Source organism: Prosopis cineraria, unplaced genomic scaffold (genome assembly GCF_029017545.1).
Source record: "Prosopis cineraria cultivar Desert tree isolate PC_DT_omini unplaced genomic scaffold, ASM2901754v1 PC13, whole genome shotgun sequence".
Classification (NCBI taxonomy): domain Eukaryota; kingdom Viridiplantae; phylum Streptophyta; class Magnoliopsida; order Fabales; family Fabaceae; genus Prosopis; species Prosopis cineraria.
This window is the reverse complement of record NW_026555344.1, coordinates 10,299,000-10,319,448: the sequence shown is the minus strand read 5'-3', so window position 1 is coordinate 10,319,448 and position 20,449 is coordinate 10,299,000. Positions and strand designations below refer to the sequence as shown.

The 20,449-nt window shown below is 34.4% G+C and overlaps 3 protein-coding genes across 4 annotated transcripts; 1 reads left to right on the top strand and 2 right to left on the bottom strand.

The window, feature by feature from the left end:
* The first annotated feature begins 202 nt into the window (after positions 1 to 202).
* On the top strand, positions 203 to 9,142 carry LOC129291665 (KH domain-containing protein HEN4). Its single transcript, XM_054929144.1, is given in 9 exon segments — positions 203 to 935; positions 938 to 1,047; positions 3,532 to 3,957; positions 4,691 to 4,939; positions 7,298 to 7,397; positions 7,400 to 7,653; positions 7,805 to 7,878; positions 8,294 to 8,407; positions 8,832 to 9,142. Coding segments are annotated over 8 exon segments (1,815 nt in total). The 5' UTR covers positions 203 to 400; the 3' UTR covers positions 8,361 to 8,407; positions 8,832 to 9,142.
* Positions 862 to 10,190, bottom strand: LOC129291667 (uncharacterized). 2 transcript variants are annotated; one of them, XM_054929147.1, is made up of 4 exons: positions 10,064 to 10,190; positions 9,757 to 9,848; positions 2,285 to 2,448; positions 862 to 1,095 (listed from the first exon to the last, which is right to left on the bottom strand). In XM_054929147.1, the coding sequence occupies exons 1-4, from the start codon at positions 10,104 to 10,106 to the stop codon at positions 1,044 to 1,046; spliced, it is 351 nt and encodes a 116-aa protein (XP_054785122.1). In that variant the 5' UTR covers positions 10,107 to 10,190; the 3' UTR covers positions 862 to 1,043. The 2 variants fall into 2 exon arrangements, with proteins under 2 accessions (XP_054785122.1, XP_054785121.1); XM_054929146.1 differs by having other exon boundaries at positions 9,757 to 9,832.
* Positions 10,191 to 10,313: 123 nt separating this feature from the next.
* Positions 10,314 to 17,604, bottom strand: LOC129291666 (GATA transcription factor 28-like). The gene is made up of 8 exons (XM_054929145.1): positions 17,309 to 17,604; positions 16,360 to 16,724; positions 15,557 to 15,640; positions 15,343 to 15,476; positions 12,367 to 12,498; positions 11,830 to 11,935; positions 10,885 to 10,950; positions 10,314 to 10,768 (listed from the first exon to the last, which is right to left on the bottom strand). The coding sequence occupies exons 2-8, from the start codon at positions 16,663 to 16,665 to the stop codon at positions 10,757 to 10,759; spliced, it is 840 nt and encodes a 279-aa protein (XP_054785120.1). The 5' UTR covers positions 16,666 to 16,724; positions 17,309 to 17,604; the 3' UTR covers positions 10,314 to 10,756.
* Between the last annotated feature and the right edge of the window lie 2,845 nt (positions 17,605 to 20,449).

The window sequence follows — 20,449 nt, the reverse complement described above, 5'->3', positions numbered from 1 at the left end:
TTAATTATATTCTTTCATTATTTATTATTCTTTTCAAAAAGATAATACATTAAAATTTAATGATCAAGGTATTTATATAAAATATTTAATTAAGGTAAAATTACGAGGATATAAATTTTTTTAAATATTAAAGTTTTAACTAGTATTTTTTAAAAATTATAAATTAGTAATTAATGTATCCAGGATATATAATTAATGATTTTTTTTTTTAATATCAGAGTCCCATGTTCTGAACACTGGCACGTCGCACGTGTAAGCTAGAGCCCGATGGGATCGCACAGAGAAGTGGAGAACAGTGGGAGGGGAGGACGGTTCCGACTGCAAAGCTGCCAAATTTCATGTTGCTGCACTCTGCAACTTCAAGTCCCTCTTTGTTGACTCTTGCTTCCGTGTATGGACTATGGACCCTTCTCTCGGCTCCAACAAGCGCCCACCTGATTGCACCTTCGACCTCCCTACTCCGACCCCCAAGCGCCGCCCCCACCCTCCGCCAGCTCCGTCTCCTTCCGCCCCTTCTTCCTCCGACGTCGTCTTCCGTATTCTATGTCCGGCTTCTAAGACCGGCGCCCTCATTGGCAAGGGCGGTTCTGTCATTCGTCACTTTCGAGAGCTGACCGGAGCCAGAATTCATGTTGATGACTCTGCTGCTGCCTCCTCCGATGAGCGTATCATTGTTATTGCTGCTAGTCCCGGCTTTGTTTATGCTGCTGAGCAGCAGCAAGGTACCCTTTCTTCTAACAATTCGAATTCCGGCGGCGGCGATGGCGATGATGGCTCGCCTGCACAGCAAGCTTTGATTAGGGTTTTTGAGAAGATGGCGAGGGTGGACGAGGACAAACCTGAGGACAATATTAATAATGGTGGTGGAAGTGAGACTAAGAATTCGGTAACTTGTAGGTTGCTGGCGCAGAGTAATCAGGTTGGATGTGTGCTTGGAGAGGAGGGAAGATTGTGGAGAAAATAAGGCAGGAGACTGGGGCTCAGATCAGAGTTTTGCCCAAGGATCAACTCCCAGCTTGCGCATCTCCGGGAGATGAGTTGATTCAGGTGGCGCTTTTCTTTACTCTCGGTCTCTTGATTCTCCAGTCCTGTTTTCTGAAATGTAGGTTCAGTATGTCAATTTAACTACATTTATTTGCAAATCCACGTTTGAATGTTTTATGTACCCTGAATCAGCTGAGTTTTAACCCAGTATTCATAAACATGGCTAGAAGATGATAAGCATGATTATTGCACAGCTCTTAGGCATAAATGGCTACTGACTGCATCATTTTCTTCCTTGTATCTTTGTCTTTGCAAATGCAAAAGAACTCCCTCAAGCATATGGGACAAATCTAAGTTAAAGGAATTTGCGGAAAGTAATGTACAAAGTGGCATTTGAGGAAGGGGCTTAATGATTGGAAAGGAAAGGGCAGCCAGTGGCCATGCTGGGCCTTGAGGCTTGTATATACTTACATATGAGGCGTAATATCTAAAAGGATATTCCTTGTTCAAGGCGTTAGTGTTACTTTTGGTGATGGCTTTATATACGTATTCACTGGGAGGGACGTTCCAAACTGGTTGTGCATTATTTGAAACAACCTTCGGAGATCCAATTTATAGTGTTAATTATGTTTTGGTTGGGATTACTGTGTTACAAGATTACTACTTAATTCTTAGATCTATGCCTTGGGGGATCACCAGTGTCTTGCTTCCCTGTTATTTAACTATGCTGCCTTGCTCTGCTTAAATCATGAAAAATTTACAAAGGAGGGCTATGCTCAGCAACTGTATAACTCTTCATTTCATGTGCAATGTGGATTGTGCATGGGAATATTTACATTAAATGCCTCAGATATCATCACTTCTCAATTCTCATACACATGCACCACTGCATAATGCATGTCTCCAGTTGATGAATTTTCTATTTCAGGAGATAGCCATCTTCTTTACATCAAGAACTGAAGGATGATGTGTACATGTCAAATGTGCAGCTGAAATAATATGTTTAAAGGGAATGTTAACCGGAAAAAGGGAGAAAGTGTAACAGGCTGTTAGGGTTGCTTAAACTTGGAAGGTCTATTTGTGAAATGCCACTTGTCATGGAATTGATGTTTGCCTTTTGTTCATCATACAACCAAAACAAAATCTTAAGATAGTTCCAGTGACCCTTGTGCTCTAGATATACTAATTTTCCCTAAAGAAACAGAGTCAAAAGAGAAATTGCAATCCCTAGAACGGATAATGCTTAAATAACCAGACAAACTAAAATCATCAATATATATAAATTTTCGAGGAACCTGACCTGATACTGTGCTGAAGCTGCAATAAGTGCTGGTTCCTCTCCTCGTACTGCATCCTGGTGTTGTGCAATTGTTGTTTTCCTTTTTCCTTAAAAATACAAGTTTTGGCAGCTATCCACCTCTCTAGTTGTGATAAAAAGGGTGTATTTAGGCATTCAATGACACCCTATGAAATTAGCATGTAAGTTTTCTCTCTAACAGCTGTTTCTCAAATTACTGTCAGTAATTAGAATATGTTCTGTTCAAACAATAAATACAACAACAACAAACAACAACAACAAGCCTTTATCCCACTAGGTGGGGTCGGCTACATGGATTGCAAGACGCCATTGTGCTCTATCATTTATTGTTCAAACAATAAATATGCTGCCTAAAATAAAGATGATCGTCCAAAATTCTAAATGGGTAGAAACTATCCCCGCTATTTAAAATTCACCATTTTTGTTGTTTTTGTTTGGAAGCCAGTGTGTAAAATCATCTCCCTTAAAATTATTATGAATGCTCTATCTGATATGCTACATGGTATTCATATAAGCTAACATTCAAACAATTACTCATTCAAAGTTCTTGAATAATTTTTTATCCTTGCCTGAGGCCATTGGCGCACTAACTTCTAGCTAGAATTGATCATGAAATAAACCATTGAAAAATATTTCCTGTAGAATATTTATAATCCCAAGAGATTATGTCCCAGTTTCTACTTTTTTTGGTCAATAATTCCGTTTCCGCATTTAAAATCTCAAATTTTGAAAGGGGGGAAAAATGAAGAAATGCTTCAGGCCACCCCCAAGCCTGCTCAGTTAGGGCCAGGTGTAAGCAAAGACAAGTTGTGATTGTCAGACTGTATTACAGCTGTGTATTCCTTATTCAACGTACTGCATTCATTCCTTTCTTTCCATAATGAATCTTTTGATGCTTTTAATATCAGGAAAAAGATGCGTTAATTATGATGGTCGATCATTAAATTAAAATATCCTTGTAAGGGTAGTTATGGTTGTTATTCTGTTATTGTAGCTAGAGACTTAGTCTGTTATGCTATCCATCAGGCATGTATAAACCCCTCTAGTGAATGAAATAATACATAATTTTCTGAATTCTTACATACAATCCTTAATTTGTGCTGTTTGTCAATTTCACTATTTTCCAATTTTGCATTTATTTCCACAAATTCCCCTTTTCTTGATGATTTCCCCTGTTTTCTTCTTTTTTATCACACAGTAATCTTGATGTCATCTTATGGTTTATGCAGATAGCAGGACACCTGACAGCAGTAAAGAAGGCACTCCTCTCTGTTTCAACTTGTCTTCAAGATAACCCAAGGGTTGATGCTCTCAACTCTGGTGCTTTTAAGCCTTCTGGGGGACCCCATGGAGCTGCACCGCCTGCACAGGTTGATCCTTATCCTCACCGGGGTTATGCATCTGGCATATATGCTCATGATCATCATTCCAGAGGTTATTCTTCTTTTCCAGGGCCTGCAGGCATTGGGGCTGGTCATCGAATGTTTGTGGAAGAGGATGTTGTCTTTAAGTTGTTGTGTCAACAAGATAAAGTTGGTAGTCTTATTGGGAAAGGTGGCTCTGTAGTGCGGTCTTTGGAAAGTGAAACTGGTGCATCTATCAAAATTGCTGATTCTGATTCAGATGAGCGTGTGGTTGTCATATCTGCACGAGAGGCATGAGATCTTAACCATCTTCAGTCGCAATCCTTTTGGTGCTTTGTGGGGAAAATCTGATTCTTGCAAGCATAACAGTGGGGAAATAATGTGTTTTCTTGGTTCAATTCTTTCATGCTTTCTGTGTTACTGACACTCTTGCAAGCACATCCTTTTTTTTTTTTTATGTTGAGTTACCTGAAGGAAATAATTTTGCTAAATTTGGCGGCTAAATTTTCTTATATAATTCTCCGTTGGTGGGAGAAATAATTTTGCTATATTTGGTGGCTAACTTTTCTTATATAATTCGCCATTGGTAGGGGAAAATTCTGCTGACTTAATATTTTTCCAAAAAATATGCCTGCTTATTGATTTAATGTCTTAAAGTTGGCCTGCACTTCGTAAGTTGTTTGTTGAGATTATTATCAGTTGGCTTGCATGTGTCAAGTTTTCTCTGTCTTCCTTTCTTGCTTTCTTTATTTTTTTTTTTTAAGTTCTTTGATCGGATAGTTGAAGTATGCTTGGTTTCTTCTATAAGAAATCTCTTTACCACTTCATGTTTTGATTAATTCCATCTTCAGATTGGTTATTTTGTGAATTGCTGGTTATAATATTTTGATTATGATAATTTATAAGTTTATTATTAATTTCCTTGTAAACATGCGTGGGAGAATTAGAGTTTTTGACTTTTTCATAGTATGCCTAGTTTATAGTAATGATGTTGCGTTAAATATTCTTTTACAATCTTCTGCAGAATCCAGAGCAAAAGCGTTCCCCTGCACAGGATGCTGTTATTCGTGTCCATTGTAGACTTGCAGAGATTGGATTTGAACCAGGTGCTGCCATTGTTGCTAGGCTTCTTGTACATTCTCAGCAGATAGGTTGCCTGTTGGGCAAGGGAGGTTCTGTTATCTCTGAAATGCGAAGAGCCACTGGTGCGAATATACGTATTTTTCCTAAGGAACAGGTTAAATGTGCTTCCCAAAATGAAGAAGTTGTACAGGTAATTGACACTTCTGGAATGTATGATACTCAACAAATCCATGTTTGATTCAAGAAAGGTTGCTGTATTTTATTTTCCTTGGAAATAACTGATGAAAAGACTAAATAAAGAACATTTGGTTGGTTAGTTAGTTGCTGCAGAGAATACAGGATTTGGGAACCTGTACAAGGGACCCTAATTGTCATCGTGGGCTACGCTTACGATTGAATCTGAAAAGTATTGTTTAGTCTCTATCCTCTCTTCTATCTATCTCTGTTTCTTCTTTCTATTTCTCTTCTGTTGTCTCTCTCTTCATCTCCTTCTACCACGTCAAGTGGTATCCAAAGCCCCTTTTCCTCAGCCTTGCATGCCCAAGATTCGCTCATAGACTACGTCCCAAAGAATGCCAAACAGAATGATGAAAGAGTTCGTACCTTAGAGATCCAATTGCAGATGTTGATGGCTCAGGTTGCTCAGCTGACTTGCACCATGGATGAATTTCATAGCAGCCAGAACTTAGTGAACAATGACAGAAGCGACCATCGACCAAGAAAGGAGCACCATGATTACCAACTTCCAATGCGTTTCACTAAGATGGAGCTTCCTAGATTTCAAAGAAGCGATGTTCTTGGTTGGATTCTAAAATGTGAACGCTATTTTCAGATGATGACACACCTAAAGGATGGAAGGTTATGATGGCTAGCATCCATCTAGATGAAAAAGCATTTCAATGACATCAAGCTCTTGAATGTACTTGCTGGGGGAGAGCGATAAGATGGGAAGAATATGTGGAGGCTATCAAGAAGCGTTTCAGGCCTACCTATGAGGCACCCATGGCTGAACTAATGAGACTTCAATAGAATGGGAGTCTTGGTGACTACAATGACTCCTTCGATGAAATCACATGTAAACTTGACTTAGCAAAGGATCATCTGGTGCAGACCTATCTTGAAGGCTTAGATGTAAGGTTTGCTGGACCTGTCGGTTTACTAAAGCTAACTATCTCCAGGATGCTCAACTTCTTGCAAGCTTGCAGGAGATTCATTTGACAAAGTTGTATGTTGAGTACAAAGGTGTCAACAAAAGTAGGAGAGATGGATCGTATTGGGCTGGTCTGTTGGGTCCTCCTCCATGCATCTCACAATTGTCCGGAAGGTAGAAGGATACAAAAGTGGCAGATGGAGATGGTGGGTCCCATTTCATTAGGGACAAAAGTGTCTTTGGCTGCTTCCTGTTTCTTCAAAAAGAGGTCCTGTTTCCTCTATTTCTTCATCAGTTGGTTCTTCTTCTCCAACTGATATGAGAATCATAAAGACACTGAGCCCAGCAGATATTGATGAGTTTCGTGCCAAGAATCTCTTTTCTATTGCCACAAACCCTTTTTCAGAGGTCATAGGTGTTCCCCAGATAAGCAAATGCAGATACAGCTTATAGAAATTCTGCCTGAATCTGAAGAACCGATTTCAGCTGATAATGGGCAGTTGTTATGAGATCACGGAAGTCCTGGTGATGCAAAGGGGTCTTTGGGATAAAGAAAAAGATAGATGGTTTTTATTTTTCAAAGCTGTAGCATCAGTTCAGGTTTCAGTGTAGAAAACCCTTGAGGTCAAGGGTTTTGAAGGGGGCAGCATTGATATGAAAAGAATAAATAAACAAATATAGTATATTTAGTTGGTTAGCTGCAGAGAATAAAGGATTTGGGAACTTATACAAGGGACCCTAATTGTAATCTGGGGCTACTGGGGCTACGCATATGATTGTATCTGAAAAGTATTGTTTAGTCTCTATCCTCTCTTCTATCTATCTCTTGGCTCTGTCTCTTCTTTCTATTTCTCCTCTGTTTTCTATTCTGTTTTTTCTCTCTTCATCTCCTTCTACCATATCAACTTATTCAGGAAAATTCTATATTCCTCTCTATTTGAAAAATCTTGCTAGTTTTCTTTTTGACTTTTTCTTTCTGATTTTGTTGATTTTTATAAATCTAGAGAAAGAGGCAGTTTCTCTCCCCTTTTCTTTTTTTCTACTTCTACTTTGTATCATATTATATACTTTAGTTTCATTCTTAGCTCATGCTGCTAAGTTAGCTAACTAATTTTTCACTGACTACGGCTGTAATAGATGTCCTGTGTACTGCCTCCCTTCTGTTTCCATGTATTGAGTATGAAGATGTTGTGCTGTGTTATAGTGTTATGGTAGTCGTGCTTTCTGTGTAGGATAACTTTCTGATTCATTATTAAGCTATGGATCATGACAATGAACATTGTACCTGGCTCTTGGTCTGTCATTCTGCTGTAGGCATGCTCATACATTTTTAGTAAAATATTTTGAATTTCAGTTCTTCAGACTCTTCGGATATTGAATAAAGTGTTTTCATATCAGGTTATTGGGAGTTCACAATCTGTACAGGATGCTTTATTTCACATAACCAGTAGAATTCGAGAAACCATTTTCCCAATAAAGCCGCGCCTCCAAATTTTGGTGCACCACATCATTTGCCACCATTCTCGGAAATGCCGCCTCCTTTGTATAGGCCAAGAAATCATCCGATGTCCTCTAGTCACCCTCCTCATGTTGGACACCCTCATGGAATTGACCATTCAGCTGTTCCCCCACCACCTATTGATCCTCAACATTCATATTTCCATGGCATGGGACGTGGTCCACCAAACATGGATCGAGTTCCTTATCCTCGTGGATATGAAGGACCAAATTCTCCAAGATCATGGCATCCACAGGTCAGTTTGTGGTGATTTGAATATGCAGATTTTTTACAGAATTAGTTTTGATGTGAATCTTTGATTGGCAACTTTTTCTTTTGGCTTCTTCTTCTTTTGGCTTTTCCCTGTGTATGTTTTTATAACCTTTCTTTTGGTTTCTGGTTTTCAGGCAGTTAGCAGGGGAAATCCTGGGGGAACTGCTGATGCTTCCACTTTGGCTTCAAGAAATATGCCTCCTGGAAGGTGATTCTTTTATCCTGTTGATCTTTTAAAGGAGCTATATATGTTAGTAAAGCTGTTCTACCTCTTTCATTAGCAGTAATTTTCATCTATGTTCCCCGCTAATTATTCTTACTGCCCCGTATACTTGTATAATTAGCAGCATCCTGTAATCGTCATAGTTTTGGGTCTCTAAGCATGCCTTAGCCATGAGTTCCCCTTTCACTTTTTCCTTCCAGTCCCTTTTCCCAGCATTAAATTGATAGTTCTTTGGGTAAGCTTGGTCAGATTTTTAGTTATGATTTATTGGATAACGGTAGATGGGCTTTCTGATTGTAAGTTCTATACAACAGGAAGTAATAAGATGTTGTAAGCAGAAGTTTTCCTTTATTTAGCTCTGGATGTTCTTATATTTATGTATAATGATTGTTATTTCCAGGAATGGAAATCCATTACACAATATAACAAGCACCACTGTGGAGGTCACCATCCCCAAATGTATTTAACCCACGTTTATGGGGATAACAATAGCAACCTGTTTCAGATCCAGCAAGTATGTTATCAACTTCTTGTATGATTACTTGGATATGTAAATAAGGCTAGTTTTGGCTTGGGCTATGGAGAGCTTGGGCTCTCAGCCCTTGGATTGTCTCATTTTATAAGACACTTTTGGAGTTGATTCAATGTCTCAAAATAAAAGATACTTTAATAAAAATAAGGTTTCATTAATTATATTTGTTTCAATATTACGCTTCCCTCCTTATTATATTCTCTCTCTATTTAATGTTTTACAAATAACCTTATATTAAATTAAGGGTATTTTTTGAAATTTGTGTTCTGAAGAAAGATTATAGAGTGTATTTTAATGAATTTTATTGATATATGTAATTTTATCAAAAAGTGTCTTATAAATTATAATGAAAGGGAGTATATATCACTCAATTTTTGTAGTGCTTTAACATCTGATATTTTCTCAGATCTCTGGTGCAAATGTGGTGGTTCATGATCCAAATCCTGGGGCTACCGAAGGCTTGGTAATCGTCTCTGGTGCTCCTGATCAAACTCGTGCTGCTCAAACCCTTATCCAAGCTTTCATTTTTTGCGGGCAGACAGCAGCCTGACAAAATGAAACCATTCAATCTGTAGAAGATCATAGCGGTTCTTAGGTTAGGAGGTTCAGTGAGTATCATGTCTGGGTTTTCATGTCATGGTGTAAATTTTAGAGAAAATACATGATTCTTCACTTTAGTCTTTTAATTCATTTCTCTACATGAATTAGTTCCTCAAAGTTATTCTCCTTAGTTGGATAATATTTATTCTTCGCTCAAGAACTAATTTAATATGCGGTAAGTTGCAAAATTTTTGAAAAACTAATTCATTGGAAAAAAAAAGATCAGGGACCAAAGAATGAGGTATACTTTCTACAAAAAATTTATTTGTTCACTTATGTTGAATTTTCAAAGGTAATGTATCTATGTTATTTTGTATATTGTTTTTAGCACTTCAAAGTGAGTGGCTTGTGATCAGTATGAATCAGTTGCTTTATTTAGCAAGGAGATGACAATTTTTCTGTGTTGGTAAAGTGTCACATGTCACTAATTAACAGGGACAAATGCATTGAGATGCAGAATTATTAACATACTCAACAATAAAATCTTACTAGGAAACAAATCTTATCTCCCAAATAACATATTCACCTCCTAGCGTCAGAAACATGCAAAAATTAAAGAGAGAATACTTCCTAAGCACCATGGAAAATTAAGTAATTTAAGGGCGACTTTTACAGAACTATGCTTACAATCATGGTGGACAAATTATAAATACATTTATGCATCTAAATCATCACAAAACTCTGAATGCCATGTGTGTGCGTGTGCGTGAGAGAGAGAGAGAGAGAGAGACCACTTGATTTGTCATGCAAGATCTTATCTCCCAAATTTCTCTTTTGAGCAGGCTCCCACCATGTTTCTCCCAAAAACTGTTTGTAATTATGACTAGAAGTAGCATTTGTTAAAAATTAAGACTAAAAATTGCAATAAAAGGCATAATATAAAAATCCTGATCAACCTGTCCAATTAAATCGGTAAAACGTTAAATCAATATATCAACTCATCTAATAAAATACTTTGTTTAAAACAAGTTTAATTAAAATTTGATTACAGTTTTAAACATTAACCTTTAAAATAGTGCCTTAATTGATTTGCAATACCTTTTAAAAGGTCTATCAAGTCCTTCATAGAAAGGAAACACATCTCTCAATCCTTTCTTGGAATCCATGATCACATGTCCAAGAAGTATCTTGTGAAAATATTCAACAGCATCAACTAGAAACTGAATCACATTTTGGTAGACGGCATAACATAATCTACAAGAAGAGTGGGAGGCTTCTCCATTGCTTTCTTTCAAGCAAGCTCTGTAAAGTGAAATTTTATGCACAAGTTTGAGAAAAGGAAGAGAGGTTAAAAATACCCTTTTTTCATTCTTAAGACTGAGGGTGGAGTCAAAAACCACTTAACAAAATAGCAATTTCTAGTCCTTTGTGGAAAGAGATAACACAAACAGTAAGTTGTTCGATTTAAACACATTACAACATCAGGGAGGGCATTGGACCAGTTCATCAGCCCAAAGTTAATCAAAATCTCCAGGATAGACACTTAGTTGTCTGTCACAGAGCAAGAATAAAAGGCCTCTGCTAATATATTAAAGGGTAAAATATTGAATTTCCATGTCAGGATTTTGGTTAAATTGCAGTAAAAACTGACTCTTACAATTTACATCTTAAGGCAAGCACTCCCTGTCACTGCTTTTACATGGAATCAGCCTGTGCTAGGATACATATGTAAAGGTCTAGCTTTATGAACCACCAACATCTCTTGCCAATCTAAGAACTACCTTATTGGCCTCAACTTTTATTCTGCACATCATTCAAGAAGTGGAGAGTCAACCTTTTGCCTTTATGTAAGATCTGAACTTCTGAAAGTTGACAAGAAATAAATTAGCAACAAATTTTTTCACTTCATGGTTGCTTACCCCATTCCTATTTAATGAAGAATTGTGTCCAGGTAAGGGAGTTTTTGTCAGGTCCCTCAGAGTTCCCTGTGGTTCAGAAAATGAAAAAGAACACATCAACAAATAAGAGCATGATAGTGCAGATATTGCAAATTTTCTCTGCAATAATATAATTAAGAAATTTAGTCATATCTTAAAGGGAGAATCACATCCAAGCACTTCCCAAGAAACTTCTTCACAAACAAAGACTAATTACAAATCTCATTTGAGAAAAAATAAATCTATGTTCTCATTTTAACAATAATTCATTCCGTATTAGTCTTTATCTGCAAATAAATTTCTAATTAGATCCTTGGATGTGATTCTCCCTATTTTAAATGAAACAATGCAGATATTGTCCACAGGTTGTATGGTTGTCATCTCATTTTCTTCTCATTAAAACTTCTGTTTTCACGTAAAGAGTTGCATTGTGTACTTCTCAACAAATCTAGAATTTGGTGAAAAAAGGGTCATCCTGACCCCCACTTGTGCTCAGATATTCACACCTTACCTAAATTCATGTCAATGACAAATAAACTTTTGCAACATTAAATAATGTCACTCCATGGCCTTAATCAAAAGTGAGCACTCCCCTCACTCAGCCCGTGAATATTATAATAATAATCACTAATGAAAACATGCATACGTATCCAGTGCATCTTTTAATAATACATGACCAGCATAATGTAGCCTTTGCAAAAGACACCATTATAGTCAATAGGCAATGATATATCTCACTAAAATGTTGACTGACACACAATATATATATATATATATATATTAGCATACTTTAAAAACTGAATGATAATGTGACTACATAAAATGATAGTCATCTATATTTGCAATCGTTTCCTGAAATGAATATTTATTAACAGGACAACAAAGAAAACAATCAGCATGAGGAATAGGCAATGTACTAATGTTTACCTTGTTTGCCCACATAAGTCCACATGCATTGCAGAGGGTTCTTGGCCCTTCAGGTCCACGTCGCATCATTGGTGTGCATTTCTCACTGATGCCACAGTGCCTACAGCTGGAATATGCACACAAGATTCAAGAGATAGACTCAGCATCCAAAATGGACAAATGACTAAAAGGTTTTATTTTCATATGTAGAATCAACTGTCATAGAGATTTCATGTGGATTTGCGCCCAAATAAAAAGAGGAAGAGAAATAAATCAGAGTTTTATGCCAAAATATGGTCATTTTTCAAACGTTTGGTTTGGAAAGTTACGCTATTACACAGGAAAGCACTCACAGCAAAATCCAAAAATCATAGTATGGTAGAAAAGTCCTTTTCATTACTAAGTTCAAAGGGAAGAAATCTTAATTCCTTTAAAAGTTAAAATATTGCAATGACATAACTAACAAAAATGGCTTCTAATCAATCTCCATATATTTCCAAGGCATGTATTCTTTGCTTCATTTTTCTCTTGTTTTATTAATGAGTTCAGTCAGCTTACGCAACATCCTGCTGTTGGGATCCAGCATTGTCTGATGTCCAATTTTCATTTGTTACCAAATTTGTTGCAGCTGGCGCAGATTCATCAGGGTTCGACTTGGAAGACGTAAATTGACCTTTATTTCTCTGCATCCTATAAAAGTAACTCATAACAGTAAGCAAGTGGTGAAATTTAAAAAAGTATGTCAACAGTGAGAAAGTATTATATGGCAAAAAAGGAAACTAAGAAAGCTATGAATAAAGCTCTTTTTAAAAGCATTGAAGAGTTTTATGATGGTTTTGGGACGAAGGATGAAGAATAAAAAATTTATAAGACTGCTAAGAGTAGGGCAACAAAATCAAGAGATATGGAGGAGGCAAGGTGCATAAAGATGAAAAGTGAAGAGTTTTGGTCATAGATGATGATATTAAAGATAGATAGGAGACTTACTTTTTTAAACTTTTCAATAATGGAGGGGGTTCGTCTCGTAAATTGAAAAGTTTAGTAACTTGTGAAACAGAACAAATTTTGACATTCTATCAAAGGATACACAATAGTGAGAGAAAGGAAGCTCTTAAGAAAATGGCAAATGGTAGAGCCAATGAACCTAATTGTATCACTATTGAAATGTGAAAATGCTTAGGTGAAGAAGGGATGCAATGGCTAATTAAATTATTTAATGAGCTCTTACAATCCAAGAAAATACCTAAAAATTAGAGAAGAAGTACCTTAGTTCTTTTTTACAAAAAATAAAGAGAATATTCAGAATTGTGCTAACTATAGAGAGATTAAACTTATGAGACATACAATAAAATTGTGGGAAAGAATGATTGAACATAGGCTAAGATTAGAGACTAATATTTCTAAAAATTAGTTTGGCTTCATATTAGGTAAAGTGACTACAGAAGTGATTTATCTACTAAGGAGATAAGTGAAAAAGTATCAATGCTAAGGTAAAGATTTATATATAGTTTTCATTGATTTGGAAAAAGCATATGACTGCATATTGAGAGAAGTACTTTGGAAAGCCTTGAAAAAAAAGAAAGTTTAGAGCTATACAAGATATGGATGGGGGGCAACAGCTAGTATAAAAACATCTAGTGGTGAAACCAAGGACTTTCCAATAAGGATTAGACTACATCAAGGATCATCCTTAAGTCCTTATTTGTTTGACCTAATCCTAGATGTTTTGATTAAGCATATTCAAAAAAAAATTCCCAAATGCATTTTTTTTTGCATATAATAGTTTTTATCGCGAATACAAGAGAAGAGATTAATTGTAAACTTGAATTATGGAAGAGGACATTGGAATCAAAAGATTTCTACCTTAGTAGGAGTAAGATGAAATATTTGCATTGTGAATTTGATAAGAAGTCAATCAGTAGTAACTTGAAAGTGAAATTAGGAGATCAAATTACACCTCAAGTAGAAAAGTTTCGATATTTGAAAGCTATCATTCAATATGATGGAGATATTGCATATAAGATACAAGCTGGATGGTTTAATTGAAAAAAGACTAAAGGAGTTATTTATGATCGTAAGATACCTAATAAACTTAAGGGAAAGTTTTTATCGAACTGCTATAAGACCAATAATGTTACATGTCAATGAATGTTGAGCTCTAACAAGGGCAACAACAGCATAAAGTTAGAGTAACATGGATGAAAATGTTGATATGGATGTGTGGACATACACATAAACATAAAATAAAAAATAAGCACATACGAAAAAAAGTGAGCGTAGCACTTATTGAGAGAAAAATGGTAGAAAATCATTAGAAATGGTTTAGCTATATACAAAGAAGACTACAGGAGGTACCCTTCGGGAGAGTGGAACAGAGTACTTTGAGTTTTGTTAAGAGGGGTAGAGGAAAGCCAAAGACAGTACTTTTAAAAGTTATTGACTTATTGACTGAGACCTCTTAGTTAATTACATTTTTAAAAGTTTGGTAAATGATAGAACACAATGGCATCAAACAATCCATATAACTGACACCTAGTAGGATAAAGTTTGTTGTTATTGTAGTATATATAAATTTTCCAAATAACAAATGTCCAAAATATTATTCCACTCATTGAGAAAAGCAGGAGCAACAAGACAAAGTATTGGTTCAGTCAAGGATGAGATGGAACTCTCATCATTGTGACGTGATAACAAAATCCCAAACATTAAAAAAAAACTTGTTTGAAAATGTGTTTTCTATTACCTGTTTTAAAAACAAAAGAAGTTAAAAATTGTTCTGAAAATTTAAAAACTAGACCATTTTTTTTATGTTTTGTTACTTTTTGCTTTGCAAGACAAGGGAAAAAAAATTAGAAAGCATCATGTTTTCATTTATGGCGATTATGTTAACAAAATAAATAATTCTTTTACCCTTTATTTCACCACTTTAGATATGCTTATCATAATAATGATTCAAACAGATTTGTTTTTCCAAAACTTGTTCTAAAAAATTGCCTTACAGAATTGTTTTAAGAACATGAAAATAGAACAGAATCGAACAAGCCCTAAATTTTCAGGGAAGCTCCAATCCACATCTACCAAGATATAAATAACACGTTTTGCAGGCTTAAAGAACTTCAGGGGAATCATATCTCAATTTTTGAAGGAAAACATATTCATGCCCTCGCCAATACTCTCTTAAAAGTTACATTCTTTATAAACCAAAAATAGTGTGCTTCATTTCCAAGCCTCCATATAATGCAACAGACCTACATCTAGTTTTAACAAATCAGATGCCACAACAAGCAAATCTAGATGATTGAAGACTGATCAAGAATGAAGAAACTTGCCCAAATGATTTGATCTATAACATTTAACCATTATCAAAGTGCAAAAGAAACACGATAAACAATACAAGCAAATAAGTCCCTGCCTTTATAAGTGTAGCTTCATTTAAACTAAGAGGATTTTATTATCAATCCCAAATCATTAAGTACAGCAAAGAGATAGTCAACGTAAGCTTACTCTAGGTTAAAACTATAACAAGCATCATACCTTAATGCAACTTCTTTACGAACAGTGTAACGTATTTTTTTTTCAAAATTCCGTTCTTTCCGCTTTTCACGAAATCTAATCAAAGAGGCTAATCTCTGAGGGACACTGAGTTTTACTGGAGTCCCAGACATTTCCTGGTTAAACAATTTGTCAGCCAGATAGTTGTCAATCAAAAGATTCTTGATCATAATGCAACCATCAAAGACAGCGATACCCGATTATTATGGTGCACATTTATTGGATTTGCAGACATGGAAGGTACTTCGCGGCCTCCCAATAGTAATAGCACAGCTTGAACCTGAGAGTGAAACCATATGATTGTCAGAAATCATTTTCTTTAGCCTGTCAAACCAGGTAGGCAGTAGTCCATTATTATTAGGTTAAGAACAGATCATGGATTATCATAAGCCCCATTTACCCTTCAAAACAGCGATTTTTCTACATCTGTATATATGTCATAAAACATTGCTATGCATCATATCTGGATCAATTTCTCCACATTAAAATTGCTGCAGATTGACATGCATTGCATGTCTATACCTATGCACGTGCAGGAAGGGAGGCTACAAAGAATACCAGTCAACATTTCATGTAGGATTGTACTTAATCTACAATCAACAAATACTTTAAAGCAAGGGAAAATAGAGCAAACAATGGGCTGAATGAATAGTGCATATAGACTGCTCTCTTTTTATTGTCCATAACTGTCCACTATATACATCACAGCTATGTTTGACAAAGTGAATAGGCGTGGATCCAGAAATAGAAACTAATTAATCTACTTCGCTGTGATTTTATTTATTCATCAAATTCTACAGCTCAAGCATCCTCAATTAAGAATTTAGGTGTAATCATATGGACATCCTCTCACCCAAAACATTTTAAATCATTAAATTGAAATACTCCATTTGGACTTTTTTCCCCCAATGAAAGACATGTCAATAAATAGTTCAATCCTGCATATTACGTAAGACAGAACACAGTAAAAACACAAAGAAAGATCAGTTAATAATGCACCTTTTCTGGCGACACAGAGTCAAATACATAAACCTGGCCTTGAAAAGACAACGTGAGCTGGTCACCATTTGCTTGTTCAATTATTACACCATGATCGTCAGTAACATTTCCAGGGTTGGAAACTTCTTCTACACCCTCATGTCTGCTGACATTAGCATCCACACAATTGTTATTGTCTTCCATCCTATTCCCATCACTCATATGGTCCAATCCATGTTGTTCATTTTCTGGCACATACGGCACATGCATTGGATGTTGTGCATCACTCATGTGTATCCGAGAATCACTCCCATGAATACCATCCATAGTACAGAAAGAGCAAGAAAACACCTTTGGAAATGGAAGAAAGATTGATAGAAGAAAATCTGAAACAAAATAGAAGAAGAAAAAAAGCAAGTCACTAACTATGGAGAGCATTTTTTATTCTTGAAAATCCAACACACATTTAGGTAGTTAACTGCAATATGGTGTGCACACTACATGGCAACATAGGGAAATATAATGCTACCCATATTCATAAAGCGAGACGTAATATTTCATTCTATTTTATTTTGTTCTAAAAATGGATTATCTCAAAGGTTGGCATCCAACAATTGGCATGGAAACCAACAGAACCAGAGATAACAGATAATTATCACATGCCAGCATTGAACCTCGACATCAAGTCGGATAAATTCACTTATCACAAATTAAGTTTTAACTCAATCTTCGAGTGATTTCTCTTTCCTTTGCAGACGAGCAGATATTCCATCGCAGAAAAAGCAAACATCCTGTCTGAAAGCGTGCCCCATTACTAGAAACAGTAAAAATTTAGCCAGGACAATAAAATAGAGGGAAACAGCTAAAACAAGCAATGATGGACACATTTAGTGAATTAAACAAACTTTGCCAAACAATTCATCTAACAATAATCAGATAAACTTATTAAAAAGCAGAAAAAAGACAATACCCAAAACTTCAATCGCCGTTAACTAAACGACCCACTATAGATTCGTTTTGAATTGAGGCATAAGGGCAATAGAAGAGGGAACACAGGGGGGAAGGAAGAACTTGAACGAGCAGCACAAGCGCAGGTGATTGATGGGATAGCAGCAAGGTTTTGTCTTGATCTGCACAAGAACCCAGAAGCGAAGCCAGGCCTTCGCAGATGAAGTAATGAAGGAGAAGGATAAGAACAAGTGAGGAGAGGGGGGGGGGGGGGGAGCAAATGAGAGAGCAACGGGAAAAAAATGCCTCGGAATGGAAGCTCGTGTCTGGGTTTCGTTGTTGTCGAAAGTGGGAATTGGAGGGATATTGTGGTGAGGTGATGATGAGGAATGAGATCAGAGAGACATAACCCACTTTTCCAAGTCAACATTTTTCTTAACCCAATATTTCTTAACCCAATATTTCATCATTATGTGTATCCTCAGAGCCTCGACCACACTAATAATTTCGTACTGCAAATTGGTGTTTTTTTTTTTAAATGAGATTTGTAATTAATCATTACAGCTAATGCTTTTCTGAAATACTCCATCCGTTTCAAATTACAGAACAATTTAAAATAAAATTATTTATATCAGTAAAATTTAATAATAATATTTTACTAACTTGCTTTTTTAAAAATATAAATATAAATTTTTAAAAATATTTTTCATTTAATATAATTTTAAATTTATAAGCATTTCAATTATCTCTTTAATTGAAGGTAATATTAAAAAAATATCATTAAACAAATATTATTGTCAAATTATTTTATATTTTGAGATAATAAAATTCTTTTAATATTTTCTTATAATTTGAGATAGACAAAGTATATTACATTAGTCCCTCATCTTAAACAATATTGGACATTATTAAAAGGCTTCTCCTTCCTATCCTTATTATAGGTTGCCTTTTAGAATGATTTTTTTGGTTCTTAATATTACCTTTACTTGATAGGATATTAATCACATTTTTTTAATATTACTCCTATTTAAACTTATTAATTGTGAAAGAGAATATAATGCAAATTTTTAAAAAAATTATTTAAATAAGGATAATATTAAAAATTTATTCTATTTTTAAATAAAATTAATTACTTAATTGCTTTTACATGATTTTAATAAAATGGTTAAAAACGTCTCATAATATAAATATGAGGGAGTATACTTGATTTAAAATACAAGACATTGTGTAGTGTTAATTAATTTTTTTAGCCACTACACCTTTATTTTATTTATTATTTATTTTGAAAAAATGGTTTATTAAAATTTTAATTGTTATTATTAAGGCATCTAACAAGGGTATAATTAAAAAGGTATACAATTTTTTAAAAAAAATTAAGATTTCAACTAAATTTTTTTAGAATTAATTTCCAATGCTTTATATTGTGGATTGGATGCCTCATAGCATTTTGGATTGGAGGGAGAATTTAGGAGGAGGCAAGTTTTGGTAAAAAGAGAAATTTTTATACGAACGAGTACACTAGTTATTTATATACTATCTAATAAAAATAGGTTAAAATACATAAAATTTCTTAAAATTTGAAGCAATTTCATATGGCCTCCTCTCCTTTAAATTAACTCCCTAACATTTTATTTTTTATTTCAAAGTCCATTACCGTTAATTAACTCCATTATGTTATTAATAGAGTTCTCATATTAGATTAATCAAATACACATAGTACATGATATAAAAAATATTTTAATTAAATTTTTAATACAATTTAAGGAGGGACAAAATTATAATTTTTACTTTTAACACACATGGCGATACTCTCATTTTTTTTAATTGAGCAACATTATTCTCTTTATTCACTATTAACACAACTTAAGTGAAAAACTATAATTTTATTATTTTTTATCAATTAAAACAGCCATTTATATTAAACAAATGAAAAATAAAATATCTAAAAATTGTCATTAATAAGAATTATATGAATAAAAATTTATCATTTAACACAAGAAAACTATGCACTACTAATAAAAAATGAATAAAACTAATAAAAAATTAATATTTAAAAATTAATATAATTTTTATACATTTATTATTTGCTTATATAAAATGCTATGTAAGCTTCTATGTGGCTTTTCTTAATCCAATATGGAAAACTCTATTAATAACATAACAAAGTAATTAATGATAAGGGCTTTGAAAAGCATAATTAAAAGTTAAGGGGGTTAATTTTAAATGTTTAAAAATGAAGGGGTTATATTCAACTACTTCAAAATTCAAAAGAGTCTTATGTTTTTTAACTAAAAAAATATATCATGTCAAATGAATGTAAATATAAATCAATCCTTTCATTGATCATGGTAAAGAAATAAAGGACAAAAAACTAAAAAGATATTCTATTCCAAAAATAAAGTCATTAAAAATAATAATAAATAATATTTTATTTGATTGAATTAGTACAATGTTTTTTACAAAAGAGAAAGCAATGCCTAAATTAACTAAATATTACAATCACTTGGGCAATTTTATTGCATAGAGTATGGATGAAGTAGTACTCCAATATAGTCCATCCAAGAATTTCTCTATAAAAGTTACCATTTCCCTTTTTTTTAATAAAACGAAATCTTTATTTAAGTTACAATTTAATTTTTTCCCTCTTTTCACTTCTACCTCTAATTAATACTAATCAATTTTTAAATGTTACTCAATGTAAGCTAAGTCTTTTTATCCATTGAATAAATAGAGACATTTTAAAAAAATTAATACTCAGCTTGTAAATTATTTTATATAGAAGAATAGTTTTTTTTTGTCAAAAAGGTGATAAACTAAAGTTGAAATCCTCACTAAAAAAGATATCCATGTTTAGTATCTAATAGTATCTCGTACAAAATTATTTTCAATAAGAAGATACATGTAAGTAACAATATATATATATATGTATGTATATATATATAAAAACAACAAAAGAAGATAGAATGGAACAAGATGGATTGGTAACCAAAAACAAAATCCAGATGATAGGAATAATAACTCCAACCAAAACACAAAACCTCAACTATAGCTAGTGAAAAGGATCACAACTGCAACTGTGCTGCTGCAAAGACTGCAACCAGCCAAACATGTCATAATTAGAATGGGGTTCAAATTGAACTCGTTCAATGAATCATAGCTGGGA

Excerpts from the sequence above, each read along its gene's own strand:
- LOC129291667 (XM_054929146.1), bottom strand. The coding sequence starts at position 10,131 with ATGGATTCCAAGAAAGGATTGAGAGATGTGTTTCCTTTCTATGAAGGA. Across the intron at positions 2,449-9,756 it reads CTTGCATGACAAATCAAGTG|GGTGTCATTGAATGCCTAAA; the intron begins GTCTCTCTCTCT and ends CTAATTTCATAG. Across the intron at positions 1,096-2,284 it reads CAGCTTCAGCACAGTATCAG|AAAACAGGACTGGAGAATCA; the intron begins GTCAGGTTCCTC and ends CCTACATTTCAG.
- LOC129291666 (XM_054929145.1), bottom strand. The coding sequence starts at position 16,665 with ATGGATGGTATTCATGGGAGTGATTCTCGGATACACATGAGTGATGCA. Across the intron at positions 15,477-15,556 it reads ATGTGCACCATAATAATCGG|GAAATGTCTGGGACTCCAGT; the intron begins GTATCGCTGTCT and ends TTGTTTAACCAG. Across the intron at positions 12,499-15,342 it reads CGTAAAGAAGTTGCATTAAG|GATGCAGAGAAATAAAGGTC; the intron begins GTATGATGCTTG and ends TTACTTTTATAG.